We start from the raw sequence: 18099 nt of genomic DNA on the forward strand, positions 1-18099 counted from the left end.
TTCCCGTCCCTCCGGTCCAACAACCCCACATTAAACTGGAACCATATTATTATTATTATATTATAGTATTATTACTATCATTTTCTATAATAATAAAATAATAATAACCATATTATTATTACTTCACTCAGGATTATCCACATAATACAGAGTAATACACCCCATACCGGTATTGACTGACCTCGCATGGGGACAAATTTGACAGCTGCAGCTCTCTTTTTCCGCCCCGTGATATCATCCTTCAGGGAGATACTTTCTCACTCCGTGTTTATATAAGTGGGAAATGGATTCAGTCTGTCTTTAACACTCTATAATAGGTACTACCAGAATCATCCTCCACAAATAATCAATTCCCGTAGATCTCACTCGGCTGACAGTCGGCCTCCGGCATATGAACGGAACACCACGGGGAAGAGGATGCGACAGTAAAAAAAAAATAAAACCATCAAACATCAAACAACATCCTCGGAAGATTGATCACAAGTCAACGAGATAGATCCATCGAATGATGTGTGCAAGGCTGCAGGGTAGGGTCGAGCCATCCAGCTTGCATTTGAGGCCTGTCAAAACTCAACGGTCATGAACAAAGTACCTTAACTAAAATAGTAAAACAAAAACCCACCGCAAATCTTGGAAAAATAGCCATAGCCCTGATGAAACTGTCCACGTATCGAACGGTTCCAACTTTCCGGAACCTCGGGACTCTTGATGGACGTGCTATACCGGTCTATCAGCCCATAGCGTTCTCCCTAGGAACTAGGAAGTATTGTATCCTGCTTCCGAGGTAGATCAGGGGGGTTCGCGGCCTGCGCCCGGTCTTTTCCCCTGTGACTAGTCCCCATAGTCCAACGTCCACCATATGGTTATACCCATTACTCCGTACGGAGCACTGAACTATTGACTCTCCGTCTGATTCCGGTCGCGTTGTTTCTCCACAAATTGGAGGACCTGGTCGAAGCCCTCAGGTTCCTTGATCCAGTGCCCGTCCCCCTCCGCCCCGCTGAACTCGTTCCATTCAACCTGGATCGTGATCTGCTGTAAGATCTGAGCCGCCTGTCGACCCTGCTCCACAGGCACCCACGCGTCGTCGGTTCCGTGGCTCAAAAACACGGGGGTCGACAGGATAGACGTATCATTAACCTCCTTTACCGACGACATGTCGGGACTGCCGAAGATCGTATCCAAGTAAAAGTCAGCTACTAGGCGCTTAGCTCGAGCCCCGCCGGGAAGACTGAGGGTGTTGGTTTCCTGTGGTTGTCGAACCAAATCCCCCACCCGCCGAACAAACGGCAACCAGCCACAGAACCCCAGAAAACCACCGAGCTGCCCCTGGATGCGTCCTGTGCCTGTCGCACAGAATAACGTGCACAGCGCAGTCGCCATCCCTTGGCTAATCCCTCCCAGGAAGACGTAGCGATGTTTCCCACCGAGCAGTCGAATTTCATTCTCCAGGATATCCACAATGTGTAAGACTGACTCTCTCAAGCCATCGATTTGCAAATTTTGTCGCTCCTGCACGTCGGTCAACGAGTATGCGTCGAACCATGCGCACATCTCTTCTTGGAATCGGGTATCCCATCGGTCACGGGATGTCGGGAATACCCAGCGCCAGTTAGGGAGACACAAGGCGACGTTTTGATTCTTGAAGGTCATAGAGGAGAAGAGCTCCTCGGCAAATTCGGGGCCGTCGCTCCCTCGACCGTGGAGCAAGATCGCCGTGTGGGTGTGAGTGCTTTGGGGGTGATGGATGTGGGGTTCGGGAAACTCCATGGTTTCTCGACACCTGGTGGCTCTTAGTCGAAGATTTTCAGTGGCTGTGAATGGTTAGATCTCTGCACTTTTGTACTCCTTGAAACGATGATATAACGATGGCGGGATACCTACCTACAAGGTCACCCCCCTTTGATAAATTATTATACTTAGGTTGATCCTAGCCAAGGTTGGTCGGGCTAAGATCAAACCACTGTTCAGAGGTCAGACAGATCTGCAACTTTGGCGCTTAGATCATGGAGCAGTCCTGCAATGCCAGCCCGACAACCCTTGTCCAGGGTGGCGGCAAACTAAACCCCCCACCATCGCCATTTAGGCTAACTATGGGTAATTCGTGCGTGGCCTTTGATTTGACCTCCCACCGAACCCATGACAGAAAGCCATCATCTACCCTACCGTCGGGGCAATGGCATAATCGGTCCGCTTGTCCAGGACAAGATCTGCCTCATCAAAATAGGCGTTCAATTTGCCGGAGACTTTGGCGAAGCTCCTGTCCACGACCCAGTCCCAATTACCCACAACGTACTGGGCAACACGGGCCCTGGACAACATCACATTGGTCCGCTTCGTTGACTGGAGGCAGCCGGCAGAGCCAAAATTATGGCCAAAAATTTTGATGTCTATTTCGTTCTTGAGGACCGCATGTACAGGGGCGTCGATCAACGATCTCCACTTGGGGGCGCCACCTGATACCGAGGCCATCCATTCTATCGGGGTCCCCTTATCGCCAGGAATTTGATAATGCCTCGCCAATTCTTTGAGGAAAAAGTGCCCTCCACGGAACACCAAGGTGCAGCCTCTGTAGAGGCGAAACGGACGGTCCTCACTAGGCTAGATTCCCAATATGATTCGTCCCGCAACTGAGACGCGTTTTACGTGGCATCCATAACCAGCGAGACATTTTTCTTCTTCCTCGGCCTCTTTGATGATAGCCCGGTTGTTGATATCGACATACTCACTCTCCGCTTGAGAAAGGGTGAGACTACCCCCACGGAGGGTCTGACAAACTAGGTCGGACTGCATTTCCCACAGCTTAGGATTGGGTAAATCTAAAGTTATCTGCATAACCTTATTGAGCAAGTTCACTACCGCAAGTGGATACGTGGATGGCTCTAGAAGGGCTTCTCATTTTCAATATCAGCGGCGCTTGCGAAGTCAGAGCTGGACTCAAACGTGAAGATGAGCCCGTCCTTTGCTGTCTCTAGCGATACAATGTGAATATTGGATATGTGGAACGTGACGCTCCAGAAAGAGCGATTGCGTCCTTGGTTGGGAAAAACCCTGGCGGAGCCTCACTGTTGACGAAGACAGCAGCAAGCTGATTGGGGGATCGGTTGCAATTCGTTAGGCCATCTCAAGGATTCCTTCCGAGTCATGGCATCTGATGGACTTGACTGGGAATTTGACGGCCGAATCTGGCTTGCTAAAAAGATTGTCCATTCTTTCTTCGTGAAGCCGCAGTGGGATCAGCTACTGCTGAGTCCCTTGGTGAAGGCCGAAGTAAGGATCGGGACAGAGGTAAATGCCACAGTGGGATGGGATTCTGCTCAGTCCCTTGGCGAAGGTCAAGGAAGGGAGGGAAGAGAGACACGATGGCGATGGAGGAACTGCGCGATAGGACTTGGGAACAGGACTTGGCCCAAATATGGTTCAGTTGTCTTAGCGAATAATCAGGTCAGATTGAACCTCGTCAGACTTATGGCAATGTTGAGAAAACAGGCCAAACTATGAAAGGTAGAGAATGGTTGAAGGTGCTCGAATGACAGACAAAAGACCTGAGAATTGGAAGATGTGCAGTAACAGATGAAGAGGGAGAAGGGAATGGGATAATATCCTTGAATACTTCAGCCTGGTAACCGATTTCATCTCTAATTAGGCTGTCTTCTACTAAGACACTTTCTTTCAATGGCAAATAATTCACTATAAAATCTCTCAGGTCAGTGAAATAGAGTGCCTGAGTAGAAGCAGTAACTTTATTGCGGAAGTGTAACCCTAATAGAGCCTTGATTAACAGTTACAAATGATGAGGTATTCACCTATATCTACTGACGTCAGGGTCCCAGAAGGAGAAGCTTGGCTGCTTGGGGGGCGCAAAGAAGACTCTCCTCTCGCCCTGGATTTCCGCAACCCCAGTGTTCATTAGAGAGGTTGTTAAAACTTTGGTTGCTCGTTTGAAAGAGTATTCTAGTCAACAAGTCCATAATGAATACAGGCAAACCGTTCTCTCACGCACGTAATGTATATGGTATCGTAAAATCTATCAACGCAGGAAGAGGTTGTGGGAAACATCTTCCACGAAACGCCAAGCCCATGGAGGTCATCTTCGTCTGACTTCTTCTGTTGATTCTCTTCCTCCGCAGCCTCTTATTGTTCTCTTTCTGTTGTAAAGCATTTTCATGACGCGAAAAGAACGTCGAATGATGGCCATCTCCACCTTTATAGTCCACGCACCATGGTGCTCAGCAACAGCTGATGCACTTTCCCTGATTAGGCACACTATACCGCATCTGTCCCAAACAGAATAAGGAATCTGGAGTACTTCCTCCATTCCATCCACCACTCACCAAACAGCTTTAGAACTCCATTAGATGAGGATCGACACGTGTTTTGGTTTGTCTTTCTGGGCGCCGTTTCGGTTGATCGGCCCGTTCAACGACACTCGATGTCTGGAAATGGATCTCCCCAGTTTCACCATGATGCGGCAGATCTTGGTATCTACCTGGTAACTACTAGAATAAACCATGCCAGTCCTTCTTTCCCCCTGCGGCGCAAATACCACTTGTCGCGATACAATACTCTAACGGTATCCGTTCTGATACCGCCGGGCTTGGAAGGATCGGCCTCAATTCGCGTAATTTGAGCGTCTTGATAGTTAGGACAGGGGGCGGAGTTTCGACTGTCAGTTGATTAGTAGGTCCGTCACGGGCCTTCCCAAGTCAGTCACACCACCGAAGTTTGCAGATGAGCTAAGTAGGTATCAAGCAGCGCCCGCCCTATAATCATCTCCGTGGCTTGCAACTCTCGGAGGTATCGGGGGGGTGGGGGGCTTTGGCCTCGGACTGTCTGGTGAATCAGTATAGGTCAGTAGGGAGGGAGGTACCAGGTACTAGGTTGTGAACCCATCGTCCACATATGCGTAAGAGCACCAACCTTCTGGGTTGGCTTTCTCATGCTTTTGCTCTTTTTCCAGATAAGGGGGCTTTACACATCCCCAAAGCACAAGGGGCTTGTGCGCAATCCTTACCGACCTGACAGAGTCATAAATTTCCCACGAGATACATTTCATACTGCAGTACATCTGAATTGATATGTCCTGAATTGGCCTCGATACTAGTTGGCAAATGTGTCTGCGACAGATAAAACATGGAAATTCTAATATTTATCGGTGGAGGTAGAGGTAGCTTTGTTGTCTTTGTGTGGGTTCAGATTCGCGGTAAAGAGTAGCCGTATGTCGCAGAGTAAGAAAATAACGGTATGTAGTGGTGCAGGCTACCAGAATTATGTTTGCTGGGTGAGCACATGACTGGACTCGATACTGATTATATAGATCAATAAAGATGTTCCTTGTTCAAAGCGCCTGTGAAGACAGCCTATATAATATCCATATATGGACTAGTTTATTCTGACATGAGTGGCTGAGGCCCAATCCACAGCCTCGTGCCCCTCCGCCAGCTCATACATCAAATGGTATCTTCAATGCTCAAGAGTAGACCGTCTCAAGCAACCTTGATTCTCATTTGCGTGTTCATGCGCACTCAGTATGATTGAACCGATCGGCCTTGTAGGCACTCTCATCGCCATCGTCCAGGTATGTGGTAAGTTGGTGTCGGTGTGCTATGACTACCGCATGGGCGTCCGAAATGCCCCCAAAGATATCTCTCGGATTCTGGACGAGATCACCAGTGTTGGGAGCATCGCACAGCAATTAGTGAAGGCCGTTGAGTTGGACGATGCCTTGTCTTTGCCGTCTTTACAGGCGATGGATGGGGATGATGGCACTCTCCGCAGGTGTTTGGTCGAATTGCAGGACCTGAAAGCAAGCTTGAAACTGGGGAAAACCTCCAGTTTGAGGCGTGCTCTGGCGTGGCCGTTGCAACGTGCAGACGCGGAAACAAGATTGCAAGTTCTTGCGACCATCAAGAGCACGCTGCAATTGGCACTGGCGGCTGACAACGTGTGAGTGGTTCGTGACAGAATACCCGTGGCCTTGCTGACGTTTCGTCTAGTCAAAACATGATGGAGGTATTAAGCCTCACCCGGTCGTTGCCGAGTGTTGAGAAGAAGATTACTAGACTCTCGGAGAGTGTGGCTCGATCTAACGAGGGTAGGATGAGATTCAGAAGTTGATAAAACCGCTATTGACAGTCTTAGATCATCAAATCGCTGAGCTTTTCAATCAGCTGGGAGGACGCAGTCAATCAGACAAGCAAGAGCAAGAGTACCAAAAATGTGCTCCAGCTACTGGTGACTGGCTATTGAACACAGCGCAGTACACGGAATGGAAGACCAACCCCAACGATTTCTTGTGGATCAGGGGAGCTGGTAAGTGATGCACTCAGCACTGAGCTTCATCGACCACTGACCACCCGGCTTTAGCTGGGTGTGGTAAAACCGTCCTATGGTACGTAAGCACCTTATTGAATCAAGTCGACCAGTGTCTTTGTAGCCATGTTGAATTGATGCGCTGACTACTGACAGTTCGAAGATCATCAAGGATCTTGAGGAATATTGTAGCGGAGACCAGTATAGCAGCCTATGCTATTTCTTTATGGATGCATCAGAAGAAAGACGAGTCGACATCAACCGCGTGTATGGATCCTTGGCCAGGCAGCTACTTCATCAAGGGGCAACCCTTCCTGCCTATTCCATCATGAGAAGGGAGAGGATGTATAGCAGTCTTTCCAACAAGCAGCAGTCAGTTCCATGGAAAGAAATAGTGCAAGACCTCTCACTGCATTTCGAGCATAGTTACATTGTTCTCGATGGTCTCGACGAATGCGAGGAATACCTCCAGGGCGGAATTCCCGGAATTACGGACTTCATTAAGGAGACGATGAAGCAGACACATGGCCAACGGCATTTGATTGTGGCCGGCCGAAACTTGGAGCAGCTTCGAAATGCTTTCGAAGGCCTCAAGACCTCCACCATTACAATTGATGACTCAGTGGTTGATCTTGATATACAGACAGCACTGCGACACCAGTTGTCGCATGAGGCCAAATTTACCCGGTGGCCAATATCGTTGAAGAAGAAGATTGAAGAGTCTCTCTTGGCCCAAGCCAATGGATCGTACGTACTCAGTTTGATCAATAGTACTGCTGAATGGCTGACACCTTTTCAGATTTCGTTGGGTGGACTGCCAGTTGCAGACACTGCGACGGTGTGCGACACCACAGGCGGTGCAAAAAGCTCTGAAAGATCTACCAAAGTCATTGGAGGAACACTACACCATGGTAATCGACAAAATAGATGAGAGCAATCGCATGTCCGTGAAGAGCCTTCTACGCTGGGTAGCCTTTGCTCTTCGGCCGGTGAGTGGTCATCACATTTGGAAGTCAAGAATCATTCCCACTCTAACGCATCTGCAGCTATCTCTTGATGAGGTCACAAGCGCCATAGCTGTTAATGCCGATGATGAAGGCAATCCTTTTTTTGACGAGGACTTAGAGCTTCTCGACCCAGAAGGCTTCATTGATTCCTGCTCCAGTCTTGTCTCGACTTACTGCGGTGGAGACGAAACGAGTGGCACCCAGGATGTGTATGTCAAGCTGGCCCATTTCACCGTTCGAGAGTTTCTCGCTTCCGATGTAATCTTGCGAGGCTCGTGCTCCGACTTCTTCATGGACATCAGCTTGTCTCATGCGGTCCTGGCTAACTGTAGCCTTGCGTACTTTCACAATGCGGTTCAGTCTGCCGCCGGCGACCTCTGGATTTATCATCCGCTGGCACGCTATGCAGGGCACTTTTGGTATGTGCATAAAGACCTTTCTCAGGGCGCTTGGCAATGCAATGAGCTAGAGTCTATTTTACTCGATCTGTTTGACGAAGATGGGCCTTATTTTAGGCTATGGAGCAAAGTGGCAAATGTTGACCGACCATGGCTGCGGGGTGAATTTAACGATACCAATGACTACACAGCACTATATTACTCTTCCTACTGTGGTTTGACACGAGTGGTGAAAGCAGTTCTCGACAAAGGCGCGTCGCCAAATGTCTCCGGCGGCTTGTACCACCGTCCATTACAAGCAGCCGCGTGCATGGGCCACCTGGAAATAGTGCACTTACTGATAGAGGCAAGGGCCGAAGTCAACGCAAAAGGCGGTGCTCTGAGTACGGCACTTGGTGCAGCAGCTGCCCAAGGTCATCTAGATGTCGCTCTCACGCTGCTAGAGGCTGGTGCCAAGGTCAACTTCCCAAACCCATGGGATTCCAGCGGCCAGAGGTCTGATCCTTTATATCTCGCCGTCGCTAGTGGCCATTTGCCTGTCTGTGAAACTCTACTCAATAAAGGAGCTAATGACTACCACCACACTAAAGGAAACCCTCCATCGGCCCTAGTGGTTGCAGTTTGCAGTGGCCGTCTTGACATCGTGAAGACATTGCTGGGGTGTGAGCGCATCACAACCGCAAGGGGAATGAAGCACGGGATCTCGGCACTTATTAGATCCGTCCAAAGTGGCATTACTGCCGCCCAGTATCAGGCCGCGGCTGGCGGCCACGTCGACATATTGCGCGAGTTGCTAGCCCATGGAATTACAAGAGATGAAGCATTAAGATACGCAGCTCGAGCAGGTGACGAGAAGCTTGTACGACAGTATCTAGACGAGGGTCTCGACGTCAACAGCCACGCGGAATGCTCCTCGGATCACCCAATAGCTCTCCAATCGGCGATAGAAGGCGGCCATACTGCGATTGTGCATGAGCTGCTATCTCGTGGAGCAGATCCCAACCTGGTGTCAAGCTATTCGACGCCTTTGAAAGCTGCAGTAGACACAGGGAGTTTTGAGCTCGCCCAAGACTTGATCAATGCAGGCGCCAGAGTGGATGCCCGATGGGCTCTACGAAGCGCTCTATCTCAGAAGAGGAAAGATCTTGCTGATATCCTCCTGCAGAACGGGGTAGATACACATGGAAGCTTACAAAACGCCGTTCAGGAAGCCGATCTTTGGGCCTTCCAGTTGCTTATGGATAGAGGAGCGAATATTCATCGCCGAGAACCCGATGATAAGACCTCCATATTGGGAGCGGCCGCATGGGGTGGTTCAGTCTCTATCGTAACATATTTGCTCGACAACGGATTGCAGGATCAGCTCAACCCTGGACCTGAAGACACGCCGCCTCTGCTTTATGCTGTTGCCGCCACTCGGCCACTCGTTGTGGAGCTGCTAATCCAGCGTGGGGCTGATGTCAATGCCTGCCCTCAGGCAGCCGACGAGCGTTGTTTCACGGGACCCCACGCTTCATCAGACTGTTGTCGCTGGTGGTCCACTGATCCGCTATGTGAGACAGCACTGACTCTGGCAGTCAAGGCAAACAATCGAGATATAGCCGAGCTCCTGGTGCGACATGGCGCAATGGTCTCACCGAGTTCGCCCGACACAGTCGGCACACCTCTTTTGTATGCGGTAAGAGATCAAAACTCCGACCTTATCAGTGCTCTGCTGGGCAGAGGTGCCGATCCAAATCAAAGAGGCACCATCGTGAAAAATGGGAAGCCATTGTTCCCTCTCCTCGTTGCAGCAGAGTCTAGCAACCCCGCAATTATCGACTCGCTCTTGGAAGCGGGTTCAAAATTAAATGATCAGGACTCTGAAGGCTTCAGTGCTTTGCATGTTGCGGCTGCTTGTCGCACATCAGACGGGATCAAGTCACTTCTCCACAAACACGGTGCGGACACGAATGCAAGGCTCTTGAACGGTAGTTTACCAATCCATTCGGCTGCATCAAGGGGCACCCCGGAAAATGTTGGGATATTACTCGATGCTGGCGCGGACATCAACGCTAGAAACGACAATGGTCGCACGCCCCTGCATTGGGCAGCAGACAATGGCAACTGGGAGACGATCGAAGCTCTCCTGGAACGGGGAGCCCTGGCAAATGTGAAGTCTCAAGATGAGGGAGCCAACACCCCGGTGGACATGGCTTATTTGGCAAAGGATAAATCACTCTGGGCTAGTAGGGTTTTCTGGGCTGACTGGAAGGACGAGAGGATAGAGAGGCTGCTGCAGAGATTGAAAGAAGCGTCACATTGAGTGAGGACTTGAATATCCGGTGAGATTGTGGTGATAGTCATGAATCTTAGATACACCATCCAGAATTTGTTATATGCAGTTACTTGAACACCATATTGTTAACTTTACTAGTCTTCTATATCAAGCCCTTCATCTCCTCTTCGGTGGCTGGAGGTGGTCAGCCACGATCGTCTCGAGGGTAAAGATCGACATACCATCGGCATAGTGGCCGGGCAGATGCTCATGAACAGCACCCCTTGCTTGGCGTGCAGGGCACTGAATTTGGCGACCGCGTTATACGCATGTCTCCCGATTCCATGGAAGTTCATGCCTCCGATTTTCAATCCAGCTCATCCAAAGTTGCCTACTTTGCAGTGATACATCCGGGAGACATGAGTCTCGTGAATACTTGACTCTTTGGCGCTGCCACTGGGCTGTGCAGCGCCACAGCGTCCAGTCCGATTGGCCTTGACTGACCCACTACGAACAAAAGCGATCTGGTGGCGAGCGACCCGGCACATGTCAGGCTACGAAGTCAAAGAAAAGAGATAACTTTCAAGACCGGGTTGATTGCATGCCTGCTCCTAAAGACTTGGTATATCCTACTCCACCGGGTCCACAAACACCGACTGCAAGGCCTTTATCGAAGGCGTGAAGAAATACTCCCCCCCCCGCTGGTCGATCCACGGCAGATAGCCCAACTTCAGCTGCTCGGCCTTGTCCCCGTTGTAGATGCCGAACTTGGGCATCGGGTGGTCGGCGCGGTTGCGCTGGCTGACAATGGGGTCCTGGCCAGGGACCATGTCCAGCCCCTGCTTGCCCGCGAAAACCTCGTTGCTGGCCCAGCCTGGTGATGTGAGCGTCGGACGGGGTTGGTCAGGGGGGTGACGGGAAACTTACGACTCGTCAGGAAGTTGAAGCCATTGCGGAAGTCGCCCTGGTAGCACATGAAGTAAATGCCTCGCTTGGGTTGCTGTTCACGCGGCTTATCCTCTTCGCCCTCCTCGATTTCCGGGCCAAAGGTGACGCTGCGACGCAGGATTACGTTGGTGTTGTTCCAGTAGTTGTCCCCGGCCGAGACGTGCATGTCACCATCCTTCGAGATGAAGAGGTCGGCACGAGGGCGCATCTTGCGGATGTGCGCGGCAATCGGACACTTGAGCTCCTTCGGGGTGTTATAGTGATACTTGTACTCGAAGTTGTTGGCCAAGGGATGTTGGGCCACCGAGTCCTCGCTGTCTAGCGCGATGGGGGACCCTGCAGGCATCATGAGCGTCGTCCGCCGTGACGGGGGCCAGGACCATGCCTACCGTTCTTCCATCGTCCGATCATATAAGCCGCCAGCTTGTCACCGGTGCCGTCGTCGAAGGATTCCAATTTCTTGGACTCTTCCTTCACGAACCTGTAGGACCACATCAGCTCGACTCTCTCATACGGGGGGAACCAGAGCAAACCGTACTTGTTGAACTCGTGCACATTCTCCTCGATCTCACGGAATGCCAGATAACTACCGTCCGTGGCCCACTCCGGTGACTTGGTGTTGTCTCCGGTGCGGTTGAGGAAAATCACGCTGGCAAAGGGGGTCAGTATCCCGACCTCGATTGGTGGATTGGGGCTGCGACTTACCCCGGAGCAGTCGCCGGGGGCTCGCCCTCCTTGGGCGGCGGATCCAGACCTTGGATGGCAGGCTGGGAAATCTGATCTTCGAAGCCAAAACTGAGGGAAACGGGTGAGCGAGGAAAGTCTTCTGCAGGCGCCCATTGGCAACACTCACTGTTCCTTGCCCCGGAGGTTCTCCTGGCCCCTCCGCTGCGCCTTGCCATCGGCATTGCGGACGTGGCCTATCTTGGTCAGCGTGATCTCCACGCTGGCCTGGTCCTTATCCACTTGCGGATTGCCGGTAATGCCGAAGTTGCTCTTGAGGTCCTTGATCGTGGCCTCCAGCTCCTCCTCGCGCTGGGCAGCGACGATGAACATGCCATCGCACCGCCAGTTGTCGTTGTTTTGGGGCCAGCCCTTGGGCGGCTTGTACTCGTCGGCCAGCGACTCGGGCTCGTCAGGCCCTTCGAAGACCATGTCCTGGTACATGCCGCGCTCATGCAGCAGGTCCCGCAGCTTCACCTCGTCGTACGGCCCAACCAGCTTGGTCGTACCCTTGCCAGAGAAGGCGACGTTGATGGCATTGAACGTGTGGCGCTCCTCGGGAAGCGTGTCTACTCGATCATGGGCCTCGTCGAAGCCGCCATGTGTATCGAAATGCTCCTTGCATTGGGCGCCGGTGGCGATCTTGCCCGGTTTATTAGGGTCATTATGGTCAAAGACCAGCTTACGCAGGTGGTCTTTGAACGTGGTGTAGGATTCATCGTCTTCGAGGTCTTTGACCTTGAAAAACAGGAAGGCTTCGTAGTACCGGGGAAGACGGGGCCTGTTAATGACCCGTTAGCATCGTGACCCTCTGACGAGATGGCGAGGACATGCGCACCAGATACTGCCCTGGATGTTGGCGGGGTCGACTTCAGACGGCATGTTGGAGATGACAGTCGTTACAGATGTAATCAGAGATGTGATCCTGCTAATTGCCCCCATGGCCCCGTCCGGACAGACGACTTCTTATGGTCATGACCCCCCCGCGGCCGTGGTGGCCGACGAGTGCCATGGCCAATGAGACGCGTGTTTTTCTAATCGCTGCCGGCCGCAGCACTGCCATCCGTGCGAATTCAGGTGGGAGGAGACACGACATCACCAGCAACTCCATGATACATGGAGCTGCTCACGGCTCAGGCCAATCAGAACCATGTGTTGGTCACAGCTGAAACTTGCAGGAGTGTTGCGTCGCCGTCGTCTGCGTCATTCAGGACGGCACATCCACATGCATGCCGCGTGGACTCGACGCAGGAAAGCGATATGATCTCCGCGGCCGGCTTTCGCAGCGAGGTGCAAGGACCCGGGTCCACGCGCTATTGGTTGTACAGTAATGAGCTGAAGGACAGTGGCTCCGCAGAATACCCTAGCTGCCTACTAGTTGCAGCACAGTGGAGTTGGCGCCATGTAGCCACCTAGATCGAGCATCCGCACTCCTCCCGAACACCTGCCGGAATGGGCGATGGGGTCCACTGGGGAGACCATCGGCGGCCAACAGGAGCTACGAGCCTGGAGTAAGATGGTGAGCGAGGTGGGGTGAAAAACTCTGCATGGTGCAGCTCTGCGACTGCAGTGGAGAGGCGTGCACGGCCGGCAGCTCTCGCGGATGCCCTCACATTGCGGCCATCGACATCCGACTGACGAGCATGCCAGTCCTGCGTAGGGTCTGGAATGTGCCAGTCGAGCCATCTTCATGCCAGTCTGTACGAACGGCCCGCCTGCATAACGGCTGATGGCCTGCGGGCGTCGGGGGATGTCGTCTCCGGAAACGCCACCGTCAAGCAAAGCGCCTCTCGGGGCCGCGTCGATCTTCCGCTAGAACTACGATGCGGTGTGAACCATGATCGGTTGCCTGATGAAGGGTTTGCCCGGTGCTGGGGGTTCAGTGGGTCCGGCGTGGAGTCGCGCTGGAACTACGGTGCGGTGTTAACCATAATCGATTGTTTAATAAAGGGTTTGTCCAGTGCTGGGGAGGCATAGTGGGCCCGGCATGGAGTCGCGCTGCAGATCGCAATGTCGGGCGCATCGACAAGGGCCCCAATAATGGGGTCCCCAATGGAACACCTCAGCTCAACCACCTACGTCACGACCGGTGCGGAAAATGATTCCAAATCGTCTTCAAGACAGGGCCTATGCGAGGGTCGTCCGTGGTGTGCCGGAGGGTTGCCCCGGCAAGATGCCCTACTGCTATTTCTACCCCGGCCGGTCCATCCACGCTGTTCTCCCTCCAGACAGCCAACTTTGTCGCACTTTCTGTTGATAATGAAGCTCCATTGGGCCTCGAGCCTGCTCGTCGGGCTGCTCGCCCGCTCTGCGGACGCCTCCACGGAGTCTCACAAGTCCCACATCCCTTTTGCTACCGATTCGAGCGACATCCAGCCCGAGACCCAAGGGCCCATCGACCCCGAGGCCTACCTCTGGCAAGCCCGGCCGCACGGCGGCAAGCTCCTCCCGCGCGACGAGTTCACGGTGCACTGCTCCAGCATCGCCAACGGTAGCCGGTGCGAGTATGCCAACGACGGGCTCGCGGAAACCCACTGGTCCAGTGAGCCACACTCGCGGCATGGCTGGGACTTACTCACCCTGGACCTGCACAACGTGCACAACGTGAACGGCATCAGCATGCGGCCGCTCCTGGGCGAGGAGGATCGCGGCCAGATCGCCAAGCACGAGATCTACGTCAGCGAGGACAACTTGGCTTGGACGAACGTGGCTTACGGCACCTGGGGTTGGAACAAGAGCCCCAAGATGTCTGCCTTCGAGGCCATCCGAGCCCGCTACATCCGGATCAAGGCCACGGGCGAGGCGCCGCCGCCCAAGCGCCCCAGCGAGAAGTATGACGACGCCGTGACCGCGGTCGTCGACGTCAACGTCTACACCACCGCCGCGGTGCTCCCGCACGAGCCGGCCAAGGGCGTCTGGGGCCCGACCCTGGACCTGCCCATCACGGCCGCGGCGGGTGCCCATGGCTTCGGGAAGAACGGGCACCACAACATCATGCTCTGGTCCGCGTGGACCGACGACCGGTTCTTTGCGTCGCCGGGCGGCAAGACCTTCACGGCCACCTGGGACCCGTTCGAGGAAGAGATCGTGCAGACCAACGTCACCAACACGTACCACGACATGTTCTGCCCGGGCATCTCGATGGATGTCGACGGCAACATCATCGTGTCGGGCGGTGCGGACTCGCAGAAGACCAGCATCTACAACGGCGAGGAGTGGATCCCCGGCCCCGACATGAACCTCCACCGCGGCTACCACGCGTCGACGACGCTGTCCAACGGCAAGGTCTTCGCCATCGGCGGCTCGTGGAGCGGCGGCTCCAACATGCCCAAGGACGGCGAAGTCTACGACCCCGAGGCCAAGCGCTGGCGCATCCTGCCGAACATCAAGGCGGATCACATCCACACGGTCGACATCCCGCTGCGCAACGACAACCACGCCTGGCTGTTTGGCTGGAAGAACGGCAGCGTGTTCCACGCCGGCCCCAGCCGCCAGATGCTGTGGTTTGACACGCATGGCGACGGCGCGGTGAAGAACGCCACGCGCCGCCTCAACGACCAGGACTCGACCTCGGGCAACGCCGTCATGTTCGACGCCGTGAACGGCAAGATCCTGACATTCGGCGGCCAGGAGTTCTACGACGGATCGTACGGCCACCGCAACGCGCACCTCATCACCATCAAGGAGCCCTACCGCAAGCCGCGGGTCGCCGTGGCCGGCAAGAACGGCACCGAGGGCGTCAAGGGCGCCGGCGGCATGTACAACCAGCGCGTGTACCACACCTCGGTCGTGCTGCCGGACGGCACGGTGTTCATCACCGGCGGGGAGATCTACGGCGTGCCCTTCAACGAGGCGGAGCGCGACGTCCAGCTGACGCCTGAGATCTACCACCCGGAGTGGGACATCTTCCTGCCGCTGAAGCAGAACAACATCGTGCGCGTCTATCACAGCCTGTCGATCCTGCTGCCGGACGCCACCGTGCTGAACGGCGGCAGCGGGCTGTGCGGCAACTGCACGGCCAACCACTACGACGCGCAGATCTTCAGGCCGCCTTATCTGTACCGCGAGGACGGCACCCCGGCCGAGCGCCCCACCCAGCCGGAGATCGTCGACCGCAAGTTCCGCGTGCCGGTGGGCGGCAAACTGGCCTTCCAGGCGGATGCCGACATCCGCAACGCCTCGCTGGTCCGTCTGGGCACGGTCTCCCACACGGTCAACACTGACCAGCGCCGCATTCCGCTGAAGTTTGTCGCCTCCGGCGATGCTGTTGCCGATGCCGATGTCGATGCTGATGCTGCGGGCAGCCGTGCGGTGTTCCACGCGGACATCCCGAAAGATGCGGGCATTGCGCTCCCGGGGTACTACATGCTCTTCGTGATGAACGACAAGGGCGTTCCCAGTCTGGCGGCCAACGTCAAGATCGAGCTGCCCGCAGCCTCGGCGGCGCAGGAGTATGTGAGCGACGTCGCGGAGGAGGATGATACGGATATGGACGAGCCGGAGGCCGACTGTGACATGGAGATGGACGAGGAGGAGGTCCAAGGCGTGATGGTGGCGCTGTATTCGGCCACTCGCAAGCTCTGGAGCTCGCACAAGCCGGTTCTGATGCAGCAGAATTAGGTGGAGGGAGCGGTGGTATGGTTTGTACTGATAGGTGTGTAGAGGAAAGCGATGTTTCTATAGTCGACAGACGAATTCTAGGGTTTATCAAAGAAGCGTACATCATGTCTGTATGTCCTCATTGTAGAGTGTTAAGACGGTGGCTCCCACTTAGCTTTCAGCCATGATGTGCCAGGCGAGATATGTTGAAGTCATGTCCGGTCTGCTATAGGAAACTCTACCTGATAATAAAACGAGAGTGCTGAGTATCTCGCTGTTCTACCCCGTCCATATCAAGGTGTCTTTTGTCCATGATATTTCCATATTGGGCTCTGCCCTCTTGCCAAGTAGGCCGTCCCTCTGCGGGACGGGTGCATAGGGCTTGAATAGGGGTAGTGTTTGATAATATGTTGATCTCGAGGTGCAGTAGCCGAAGCTTGTCATAGGAGTTTCTGGGCGGCCAAGACGCGACATCATGGGTAGCAACGCCAGGAGTTGATCGTTTCCGTGCTTTTTGGAAGGAAATATCTCAAGACCGCTACGCCAAAACGTTGGCTAACGTCTAATATAAGGCTTAACCTGACTGATATACTCAACAAAATATGATTGGCAAACATGGTATATAGAAATATTTAGAAGCTATGCGTGTAAACAAGAGAACCTGCATCTAGAGCCCCTTAAGATTGTAAAGCTAAGTAACTATATATAAGATAATCCCAAGCTAGTGCTTGGTCAGTGAGCTTCTCGCGGTTTGTGTTGAATGATCATGCTCAAACCCGCTTATTATCCTATTCAAAGGTTTTCATTCACTATGAAGTGTGCAGTTTTTACTTTTGGAACTGTAATTGCCTGGATCGTGACTGTCTGCCCTGCCATGTACCCTATTACGTTCGTGGATAGATTCCTATTCACATCTTTTCTCGTGGTTCTGGTAGTGGCAGAGTTCAGCAAGGATTATGATAGAGCCCTGGTAATCCGTATCCAGTGATATGCATCATGGAGTTGTGTAGACTAATGTTAGTATACATCAAGGTACCCAATGATATATTCACTACTCTGTGCCAAGAACGAAGATGTAGAGTAGACAGATATATGAGGTAGACTTAACAAGGCTATCTCACAGAAGAGCTCTCACACTATCAGCACGGGTATCAAAAACCCTGAGTACAATATATAACCAGTGATTCAGACTTGACAGCAGTGATGTTTTTTGCTTGGTCAATAAAGCCTTACAGCCTGTGCAATCTTATGGGATATAAGATCTTCTAGTAGAGCTATCAAGCACAGTGATTAGTGGACTTGGGAAACTCATCTCTTGTCTTGGGTTCATGCTTGTTAGTTCAAGCTTGCGTATGTCTGGTTTTAACTGAGCGTGTATTGGCATATTTAACCTCTTCTTTTCGCTGAAGATTGTGAATATATTTTGTCATTAGTAGCCGGAGTATTATGTGGCCAATGTATATTATAAAACTATTCAGAAGAACTGTATATGTATATATATGAGGTGTGTGTGAACAGTCATTATATGAGTGGTTAGATAATATATCAGCTAGACAGTCATCCAGGGATGAAGAGATATAACAAACAGTTATCAATAATTATCAACAATTATCAAAAAAAAAACACCCAGAGTGATCGAGTCAAGAATAAATTGCTCATGAGCTTTATTTCTTCTATCCTGTCTGGTAAGTGAATCGTCATACTCGACACTCCCTAGTGATACCATAATACTGATAACACTCTTCGGCATTGCATTAATATCCAGTATCTACGGAGTACAAGCAGATTTATATAGACACCAACTTCTCATCTGACTACTATCCAGCTCTAAAGGCTACACTGTAACGTCTATATC

At 52.7% G+C, this 18099-nt stretch overlaps 6 protein-coding genes across 6 annotated transcripts; 3 read left to right on the forward strand and 3 right to left on the reverse strand.

The window, feature by feature from the left end:
- Positions 1–661: 661 nt before the first annotated feature.
- On the reverse strand, positions 662–1998 carry BDW47DRAFT_89362 (alpha/beta hydrolase). Its single transcript, XM_024820153.1, has 2 exons — positions 1885–1998; positions 662–1814 (listed from the first exon to the last, which is right to left on the reverse strand). Exon 2 carries the CDS (start codon positions 1768–1770, stop codon positions 895–897), a length of 876 nt encoding a protein of 291 aa, XP_024674616.1. The 5' UTR covers positions 1771–1814; positions 1885–1998; the 3' UTR covers positions 662–894.
- BDW47DRAFT_89356 (uncharacterized protein) lies at positions 1999–2605 on the reverse strand. Its single transcript, XM_024820152.1, has one exon. It carries the CDS (start codon positions 2470–2472, stop codon positions 2158–2160), a length of 315 nt encoding a protein of 104 aa, XP_024674617.1. The 5' UTR covers positions 2473–2605; the 3' UTR covers positions 1999–2157.
- A 2851-nt stretch (positions 2606–5456) lies between these two features.
- On the forward strand, positions 5457–6289 carry BDW47DRAFT_89371 (uncharacterized protein). The gene is made up of 2 exons (XM_024820154.1): positions 5457–5946; positions 5997–6289. Exons 1-2 carry the CDS (start codon positions 5531–5533, stop codon positions 6115–6117), a joined length of 537 nt encoding a protein of 178 aa, XP_024674618.1. The 5' UTR covers positions 5457–5530; the 3' UTR covers positions 6118–6289.
- A 4314-nt stretch (positions 6290–10603) lies between these two features.
- BDW47DRAFT_115950 (Dyp-type peroxidase) lies at positions 10604–12527 on the reverse strand (the record flags this gene model as incomplete). Its single annotated transcript, XM_024814860.1, has 6 exons — positions 10604–10848; positions 10902–11258; positions 11312–11571; positions 11628–11717; positions 11776–12426; positions 12484–12527. 6 exons carry the CDS (start codon positions 12525–12527, stop codon positions 10604–10606), a joined length of 1647 nt encoding a protein of 548 aa, XP_024674619.1.
- Positions 12528–12585: 58 nt separating this feature from the next.
- BDW47DRAFT_123619 (uncharacterized protein) lies at positions 12586–13747 on the forward strand (the record flags this gene model as incomplete). The annotated part of the gene is made up of 5 exons (XM_024816088.1): positions 12586–12650; positions 12824–12967; positions 13062–13164; positions 13296–13560; positions 13623–13747. 5 exons carry the CDS (start codon positions 12586–12588, stop codon positions 13745–13747), a joined length of 702 nt encoding a protein of 233 aa, XP_024674620.1.
- A 157-nt stretch (positions 13748–13904) lies between these two features.
- On the forward strand, positions 13905–16265 carry BDW47DRAFT_115951 (uncharacterized protein; the record flags this gene model as incomplete). Its single annotated transcript, XM_024814861.1, has 1 exon — positions 13905–16265. The coding sequence occupies one exon, from the start codon at positions 13905–13907 to the stop codon at positions 16263–16265; it is 2361 nt and encodes a 786-aa protein (XP_024674621.1).
- Between the last annotated feature and the right edge of the window lie 1834 nt (positions 16266–18099).

The sequence above is a fragment of the Aspergillus candidus genome, assembly GCF_002847045.1.
Source record: "Aspergillus candidus strain CBS 102.13 unplaced genomic scaffold BDW47scaffold_8, whole genome shotgun sequence".
Taxonomy (NCBI): domain Eukaryota; kingdom Fungi; phylum Ascomycota; class Eurotiomycetes; order Eurotiales; family Aspergillaceae; genus Aspergillus; species Aspergillus candidus.